The sequence below is a fragment of the Portunus trituberculatus genome, chromosome 41 (genome assembly GCF_017591435.1).
Source record: "Portunus trituberculatus isolate SZX2019 chromosome 41, ASM1759143v1, whole genome shotgun sequence".
NCBI lineage: Eukaryota > Metazoa > Arthropoda > Malacostraca > Decapoda > Portunidae > Portunus > Portunus trituberculatus.
Window position 1 is genome coordinate 18,213,962 of NC_059295.1, and position 9,479 is coordinate 18,223,440.

Here is a 9,479-nt window from a genome sequence, read left to right on the forward strand (position 1 = left end):
AACTTGATAATTTGTACACTTAATTTTCTATACTATTTAGGGAAATTAGACATAATATAATTTACAAGTTCAGTGCACTGAAAATATTGGACATTTAGCACTAACTTTTCTAATGACAAAAAAGATACATGTCATTAGAAAATTGTGATAATTTACATACTTCAACTTTACTCTGAAAATCACTTCCCAAGTGATTTATCTATGAAAAATACCACCGAAGCAAGAACTATACTTTTACTTTAGAACCAAGAACTTTTGAGGGCAAGTTGACACATTGATCAAGCAAATATCTAATAAGTTCCCATAGGAGTCTGACAGCCACACAGCTGCATCAAGTTTCCCTTTAAAGCTTCCTTCATAGTTCCCTAAAAACCATTAACATATGAATTGAGTAAGTAACATGAAACCTGCCCTTCACAATGATGAAGGAACTGTAAATAACTACTGAAATATTTAAGCCCTACAGTATGGTTTGTTGCTATTCCTCATTTCTGCATAGTAATTTCCTAAAAACTTGCTAAGAGTACCATATATTTATTAAATATACAAATACTGACCAAATGAAATAAAATTTAGTAAGCTGAGATATTTAGAATGAATATAAGTTACCACAGCAGACACTACTGATACCAAGAACATTTAAAAGAATGGAATAAAAATTTGTTTTAAAATTTACAAAATAATGTTATCCCTCCATTGTAATTCCTTTAGGGGATCTCAAACATTTGAAAATTAATATAGTCCTATCATTCTCTAAGCTCAAATGTGTGCAAGTCACTGGTGAACAATAGAGAGCAGTTAAAAGAAAAAAAAGAATTGCATGAGGAAATCAAATATATACTACACAAAAAATATCAACCCTCCAACTGATGGAGTGTAACCATAAACTTAAAACAGAGCAAAATCTATTTACAGCATCAATTTTTTTTCCATCCAGGGTAGTTCAGTAGAATCGAACAGCATTCAACCCAAGCCTCCTCACAGCCCTGTTCAAGGTACACTGCTGTCATGAGGACCCTAAAGATACTGATATGATCACAAAATTCACTGAGAATCAAAACAAAAAACCAGTGAACACATTTGGCAACAAAAATCATTCATGTTGAGGAAAAAATTGGCTTGAACTGAATACAAAGTACAGTATAAACATGGAAAAAATAACTACAATAGATCCTCTGGATATTAAAAAAGAACTAAAAAGTAAATTGCTTCAAGAAAATTGTAAACAATTAGAATTACAGAAAAGCCAACTGAACTTGCTAAGATCTCTCAAATATACAAGAATACAAACACCTTGTCTAAACTGTTAATTCATAAAAATAGAACTCCCTTATGGTAAAATGTGCATATGCCAAATGTGTTCAGGTCTTACTGTGGAAATGCATTACTGCAGTTCACTAAACTATGTGAAAAAAAGGTAATTATACTTGCAGCAACATTCAACCTTAAGCACTAAAAGTTTCTCACAAATCACATAATTGATTGAACATACATGACAAATGACTAAAGACTTAACCATGCTTCTGAGATACATATGCACCTTCATTAAAATATATCAAACCCTTATTATGGAAACCATTCCAAAAGCTAAAAAGCTACATGGTCTAGCCAGAAATTGCATTCATCTTTCTGGCTTGGAAAACCAGGATCATGTATGGAGGTTTTCATTGGGACTAACACAGCACATCAACTGGTTGCTTGGGAAACACTGTTATAAATAATGAAGACTGCAGACTACATACATACCAAATCAGAGTGTGAGCCACAAAGCAACTCACAGATAGTGTCATGTCTTGCAGAAGTGTGAAGTTCATGGCAGTTAGGAACTTCACAAAGGCACTTATAAATCATAATTTGGTAAATGATTATTTCCTTACACAGGACAGACACAAACCTATCAAAATATAAATTGAGGTTGGATGTAAATTTGTCTACACCAAACCATCATTTTCCACAAAGAGAGCAGACAAGACAAAGAAGCACCTGCATGTACACTGAGCAAAAGGTGGACTCAATCATGAACAATCTATAACAGAACAAGGGAGAAACAACAATCTATAACAGAACAAGGGAGAAACATAGAGAAGATTTAAAGATAAGAAAATTATTGGTTGATGAAAGCAAGAACCCCACATTACCAACTAACTCATGCAGACAATTTTCTTCATCAGCATCTAGATCAGTGTGTGTATGTACATGTGTGTGTGTGTGTGTGTGTGTGTGTGTGTGTGTGTGTGTGTGTGTGTGTGTGTGTGTGTGTGTGTGTGTGTGTGTGTGTGTGTGTGTTTTACCTTGGCTGCCCCCTTTGTATGGATGTTGGCTTGTATAGACACACAGGATACGATTATCTTAAATACATTCATTTTCACAAACCAGTCATTCTTAAAGAAAAGTTTTGTTGTGTTGCTTCTTTGCACCACAGAGAAAGTCACTAGATCAGCTTGAAGAGGATGATTGACAAAGCAAGGCCAAGGACCTGAAAAGTAAAAAGTTTCCAAAAATTATGAAAAATTTGAACTAAACAAAAGTAAAAACTATAGCAATTTTGGAAGCAATAAAGTGGGAAATGATTTCACAGTACTGCACCATATTATGCAATGCACATTATCATCAGCACATGAAAAAATTTAATTAATGATTCCCCCTGGCAGTGTTTGAAATGACCTGTAGTAAGTCAGTGTACCTACCATTATCAATGCCACAGCAATGGCCACTCCCCCTATGACAACTGCATGCTGCTCCACAAACTCAACAGCCTTCTTGTAGCAGCCATCTGTGTAGGAGTTATCTTCATTTGGTGATGACTGGCATTCCTGTAACTATAGACATGAAAAGAGTAAGCAGTTGCCTTAATCTCAATTACTTATTCATTTTTCTTACAAAATAATCTATACATATACTGGGAATAAAATGTGAAAGTTTCCTAGTGCCAAGCAAAACAATAATGTACATACAGCTATCTTATGACTGTTTGTAGAGGGACTTGATTACTACAGTACAAACATTTTGCAAAGACTTACAAATTCTGGAAGTATGCTACTGTAATAAAACAAAATGAAAAAAAGAAATCAGACTTAGTCATAAAATTTACAACACACCAATTCTCTTACATTTCCATCAGAGTCCTTCTTACAACAAGTCTTGGGGATTTTGACACCCCCCATGGAGAAACCATCATTGTAATTCATCCATTCATCCTGCTTTTCAATAGCACAGCACTGCATCTGTAAAGGAAAAACAGTGTCAGTGCATAAGAAAATGATGAGTGTGGTACCATTTACTATTCTACACACTGCAGCACAAACTTTGTTAACTTTCATGTAGTGACTCAGCATGCAAGAGGTCCATTCGGTTGGCCACAAACTTTGCCATCTTGTGCCTCATATGCCAGTTCAAGGTTCGACGCTAATAACCACAACCTACTAATAAAAGTTACCCAAGATTAATCCTCAGATTTTCTTCACTATAAAATTGCATTGTAAAACTACCCCTCCATTCTGTAATAAATGATTCCTGATGTGTAGAATTATTACAATCTTTTACATTTCAGGATGTGAACCATGCATAAGCAGAGAAGGATGATGATTTGTATATCAGGATCCAAAAAAAGTAAATATGGAAAGAACTTACTTTAACAGTTAAGACCTTAAGAATCTTATTATAACATCCTGAACAAATCAACAACATACAACAAAAAGATCTTGAAAGCTTTGAATTATTTGAAATTAAAGGAAAAAAATCAGTCAAAGTACCCCATTGTTAACTTCAGATAGGCTTTTTCCAGTGCCACACCCATACTGAACAACAAATCCTAGGTACTTACTGCCTGCTGTGTCTCATCCCAGGCCTTGGTGACTTTTTCAAACTTATCAGTACCATAATCACGCATGGTCCTAATCATGGTGTTTTTGACGGACGTGCTGGCTTTGTCCTTGAATACATAGCCCAGGATGCCACCAATCAGGAGGATGATGAAGAGCAACAACACTACGATGAAGTACTGAAAACATGACATCATTGTACACATCACATTACATAATTCTGTGAAGAGTAAAAAGTGTCTCTCCAAATTGTTGTCATATTTCTATTCCAATGCCACTTTAAATATCTTTCTAAATTCTGTCTGCCATTTTGTCATTATGATCATTCTTAGATATTGCTCTTATGAACTTATGAGCTACATGCCTCCTACAAGCTTCATATGATCTCACAAATAAAGCATCTTTATCTATCGTTATTTATTCAACCCTTCTTTGTCTACCTTGATAATGTACAATTTAGCCATTGTCTTTAATTTATGCCTTTGTCTGGTTAACTTGATCATTATCTCTCCAAACCACACTTAATAGATAGAATTAAAATTCAGTACCTTTGACATAATTTACCTACTTTGGCAAAAAAAAAATTAAAGTCAAAACTTTTCCTTCATTACACTACAGCCAAATACATCAGTGCTACATAGCTTATTCACAGGGATATTGGTAATCAAAGAACAGACAGAGACAACACTCGACACCCTTACTCACCGTCAGTAGCATACATTTGACTTCTTTCAGCGCACCGAAACAACCAAGGAAGGAGATGAAGAATATGATACAGCCAGTAGCGATGAGGATGTAGGCAGCCGTCATGTACATATCGTTACCCAGCAAACTCTCTAGGTAGGGCCGGTCCACTACCGTCCAGATGCCCAACACCAGTATGGCTATGCTGGATACCTACACAAAAGCAAAATGGGCAAATTAATACCTATGATGGATACCTATACAAATGTAACCGCTGTCCACAAATTTCTGAATATTGTTTATTTCTTAGCAAAATATGATTCCTCTTCAAATTTAGGTCTACACAAAAGAGGCTTCAGCACTGAAATGAACTCATTGAATCTAAACCTGAAGCTTCAGATGAAAATGTTTATGGTATTTTGAAATTATGTAAATGTATATTTAAATAATTTATCTACAGGTATCATGAAATTGTTCAATATAAGTACAAAGCCACTACCATACATCAATCCGTGCAACCTTATATACATCTTCATGGTTGGACTTTCAGTTACACATAAAGGCAAGTTAACTTGCATAAAAATAGATATTCATGACTATACAAGAAGACAACCACCATGAATACAATTACTGGATCTCATTCATAGCTACACATGGAAACTAAGAAAAAATGCTACACAAGAACCCAGAGGCGGAGGTCTCAAGACAATTTTCCTCTAATTTTGGATATCCTTTTTAACCTTCTTTTGAGGACTAGCGCTTGTGTGTGTTTCCTAGGTCCAACATAAGACCGCCTACACTGGACCAATGCCCCCCTTACATTATGATAAATAAATGAGAACTCACCCATATGATGAAGTTGACGGCGAACATCAGAAACCGGACACATTTCCCACCGCTGGTCATCTCCACGCCGCGCCCCATGCTGTCTGCCCACGCTGCGCCTTACACCTGCAATACAAGGACGCCGTCAGCCTGTCACCAAGGTTTCTAGACTAGGTACCACAATCATACCTTCCTTTCTCGCCATTCAAGCACGCTTACGTTACATGCTACTTACGGTCTTTCACGAATAAATAATTGATATCCTGCACGCTGTCACTTTGTTCTTCAAGTAGACAGGTACGGTACGAGACATTTATTTACTATATATAGGTACTGTACGTGCAGTCTCCACAAGACACTCACGGGCAACAGAGAAACGATGGACACCTATTATAAACGCAGAATGAAAGCAAACACTTATGGGCCGCCACCAAGGCAGTAAAGGCCCATGCCAATCCTTGGGATTGGCGAATCTTCACAACAGCAGTCTCCACCACCACTTCGCCTCTCAGGCACAGACGTACAAGTCACAAGACTAACACTGTTGTGAATTGTGAAACAAAAGCTCATTCCTGAATGCTTCTTTTCCTACTTTAGAATACACACCGAAACCACCAGCAACTATATTGCCAAACGCAGCATGAACAACGAATAAAGTAAATAAATAAGTAAACATTTAACACACCGATAATGTGCTATGAATTTAAAGACACATGTAAGAAATACACAATTGTGCATTTTTTCAGTTTTATCTTACTTAATACTTACTTAATATTCTTTCATTAAATCGTACATGCAAGTCATTCCCTCCCCGGACGCCACACAACCTTGCTGATGATGAGGGGCTAACTGTTCAATCCATTAGCCATTCATTCTCATAACATCCCGACAGGTGTTACGTTGAAAGATTCATATACTACAATTCAGTATCAAAGAAGTAGAAGCTTGATAACTTGAAAAATACAGGAGTTGGACTTGAAAAGTTAACCATTTTTAGAAATTCCTAATTGCATGTATGGCGGTCCAGCTATGCAAGTTGTGAAGCTCCAATTAATTATAATCTCAAAAGTTATCGTTGTTGAATGATGGTTAACTACTTGACAATGACCATTATTCGATAACTAGTCAGTCAGTCAATACCTCATCCTAACGCCATCCTTTAACACAACTTTATCTGAAACTCAGAATAAAGACAAATGCATTTAAAGAAATGCACATTTTTCACAGATGCGTTCATACGCAAATAGTTTCGTTCAATTCCGTTTTGATCACGTGCAGATTCACCGTCAGCACAGTCAACACACAGAGGTGTGTGGAGGAGGATGGTGCTGAGACACCTGTGCTGCCCCAGTCACAGGTGGAGTCGAGGCACAAGTGGCGGTTCTTCCCAGTCCCCTCGTTTATCAATCTCCTCCTGAGGGGGAGGGGAAATCCTGACTCTGGACATGCGCAGTTAACCGGTACAAATGATGATAACCGAAGCTCCGGAAGCTGGTTCATTTACTTAAGTCATTAATTATCTTTTGGCAACAATACACGAACACCACTAACACCCACTCCGTGTCATACCAACACACTGAGGGTATGACTCGCTTCCTTCATTGACATGCGCACCGCTCCTTTCGCCTGAAAGGTGTGTTATACATGAATCTATTCTATCCATTGAGGCACATTCAGCTCAAGGTGAAACTGCTGAACTGTACTGCACAATAACACCTCTGAAAACAATGCAACAAAAGGTGGTACAGTGAAAACTTTCATTGCAGTTCTCCAGTGAAACACCTCCCACACCACACTCAGGATAACTCACGACACGATAAAGCAAGTGGGTAAGCAAGCTGGTGTGCGGCCGACCACTCCACTCTTGTCCGCGTGTCTCTCACTACTGAGTGAAGCGGGCTCGAGGACGCGGACGGGGACTGGAAAGGCAGTGGTGGCCTCCACCACCAACTCGACACACGGAACTACGTCACGGTGACGTCACGGCCGCGTCACCCCCTACCTCACAGGAAAACAACTTTTACGTAATCCTCGTCCTTCGTGATCGCGCCTGCATGACTCTGGACTTATTTGTTTCCTTATTGTTGCAGCCTCACAGATGATGCGGAAAAATAATTCCGTCCGCCAAGTAATCCCGGCAGTGTTCGGGAAGAAGCGATTTATTAATTTATCTATCTATTATTACTATTTTTTTTTACCAGAATCCTTAGGCTGCTCATCCAACTTTCTTTTCAGTGGTGGGTGAAGGGTTTCAGTCTAGCGTTAATTTTCATTCGTGACAATCTAACAGACATAAGGGCGGGTCCGGGCCTTCTCATCCGCTGGCGTCCAGACGGAAAGCTACTGTCACATGGTTAAATGAACCTCCATGCCATAAAAACCTTGCCCCACAGGATGCCCTCCAGCCTGATGACTAATGGGTGGGCGAAGACGCCACCCACGTTTAGAATGGGGAGTGGGCGGGGCAATGTTACGCCGGGCCAGCCTTACTCATCACTACGCATCCTCGCCCCACCTTAATAGCTTGTGTGCCCCGGCTCGCCTTACACGGGGCGGTGATGAATGTTTGCCAGACCAGGTATCGGTGCGCCTCATACAGGTTTGCTGTACTTCCTGGCATATATACGTGCGGCAATATAATGTCATCCGATGAACTTCTATAGTCTTGAGCACCGCGCTCTGGACTTTCTGCCTCTTATTGTTATTTATTTTTTTTCTTTTGTTTTATTTAAAGTACAGATCCGGCTTCCACATGTTCAGTAACAGAAGGAATGAATTCGTGATAAAGAAAATAGAATCGCGCTATACAGCAAGTCATTTCATGCATCACAAATTAGCTTGTTTATTTGTGTGTGTGTGTGTGTGTGTGTGTGTGTGTGTGTGTGTGTGTGTGTGTGTGTGTGTGTCCTTCGAGGCGTTAGCCTTCAACCCTCCACCCTCGAGGGACGCACAGCAGCAGCACGGGAAGACGGCTGACTGGTGTGTCATGGCCTCATTTCCTCGCCCGCTTCACTCGTTAAGAACAAATCCAGACGGTAATGTTAGGGTGAGGCGATGAATCTCTCAGTGGATGCGCGAAGTATGCAATTTGGAATCACGTTACGGTAACTAAACTGCAGAAATGATACAGAAACCTTCGCTTTGTCTCAGGTTTTCACTCATCCCTGAACGATCAGTTGGATGGACTATAGATATACACATACTTGTTAGCACTAGGCGCATCTCCGCTTGAGGTCACGAACACACACTCAGGAAAAAGGACACCACAGTGCACCTCAGCTCGCCTCGACTCCCTCAGCCTCATCGCCAGCACCAAGACCAGAAGGTGTGAATGCAGAACAGGAAATGAAAACACGCACACGCATTAAAGAAACCAAAAAGCAAATATAAGAAAAAAATGCGTCCTAGAATATCAAGGAAGAGAACTAACAAAGGCGTCAATTTTTTTTCTAAAGAAACTAAGCAAACTGACAAAAAATATACAACTTGAATAGCAAGGAAGGAAAATCTAGACAAAATTTTAGCGGTAGATTACTTTCAAGAACAAGGAGTAAAAAAAAAAAAAACAAGGTGAGCGAGTATTGTAACCACAGCTCTCACGTAGGCCACCTTAAGCCAGGCGACCCCCAGCGAGTAAGGAGGAAAAATACGGACGATGCTTGACATTTCCAGCTTAGATGGCATTACGGTAAAGGTTTGATAACTTCTGGGAATGAGTGGAACAGTCTGTCATCGATAACATCGGGGGACAGCGAGAAAATCGACGTTTTGAAAAGGTCGCCATTCTTAGAAAGCTACTTCGGAGCGAGCACTTACTGGGGTGACTCAGGGCGGACTTAGGCGGAAGGGGACTGGCCAACCCTGCATAGCTAAGCGTTGGCGGGTGACCGTCTGCCTGCCTGGGTGAACACTAGCCTACCGCCACTAACTACTTCCCGCCAGTAATGAAGGAACGTGAGGTGCCTCCAGCCTGCCGTCAGGGTCCAAAGAGCCTCATAACAAGATCCTGAGGTGAAGTAAGGGGACAACGACAGCTTTGAGGTGTGTTAAAGGCGTGTGCAGTGTGTGGAGCGAACGTGGTATTAAGTGGCGTAAAGCTGTAACAATTAAAGGACATGTAGGGAATTGACTGAAATGAAGACAGTAGGA

General features: G+C 39.8%; 1 protein-coding gene and 1 long non-coding RNA gene across 4 annotated transcripts in view; one reads left to right on the forward strand and one right to left on the reverse strand.

Annotated features, from left to right (window-relative positions):
• Positions 1-2,329: 2,329 nt before the first annotated feature.
• Positions 2,330-9,479, reverse strand: part of LOC123517199 (CD151 antigen-like) — a 52,161-nt gene continuing 45,011 nt past the window's right edge. For 2 of the 3 annotated variants that reach the window (XM_045277210.1, XM_045277212.1), the window contains exons 2-7: positions 5,352-5,456; positions 4,527-4,718; positions 3,824-4,000; positions 3,111-3,224; positions 2,688-2,819; positions 2,330-2,476 (exon numbers count right to left, since the gene is read on the reverse strand). In XM_045277210.1, coding sequence (XP_045133145.1) covers positions 2,432-2,476; positions 2,688-2,819; positions 3,111-3,224; positions 3,824-4,000; positions 4,527-4,718; positions 5,352-5,429 — 738 coding nt within the window. In that variant the 5' untranslated portion in view covers positions 5,430-5,456 and the 3' untranslated portion in view covers positions 2,330-2,431. Of the gene's footprint in view, positions 2,477-2,687; positions 2,820-3,110; positions 3,225-3,823; positions 4,001-4,526; positions 4,719-5,351; positions 5,457-7,140; positions 7,260-9,479 lie in introns of those variants that run through there. The other variant, XM_045277211.1, reaches the window with a different exon arrangement.
• LOC123517201 lies at positions 2,471-4,229 on the forward strand. Its single transcript, XR_006678419.1, has 2 exons — positions 2,471-3,609; positions 3,846-4,229. It is a non-coding gene; the product is annotated as an uncharacterized LOC123517201 (long non-coding RNA).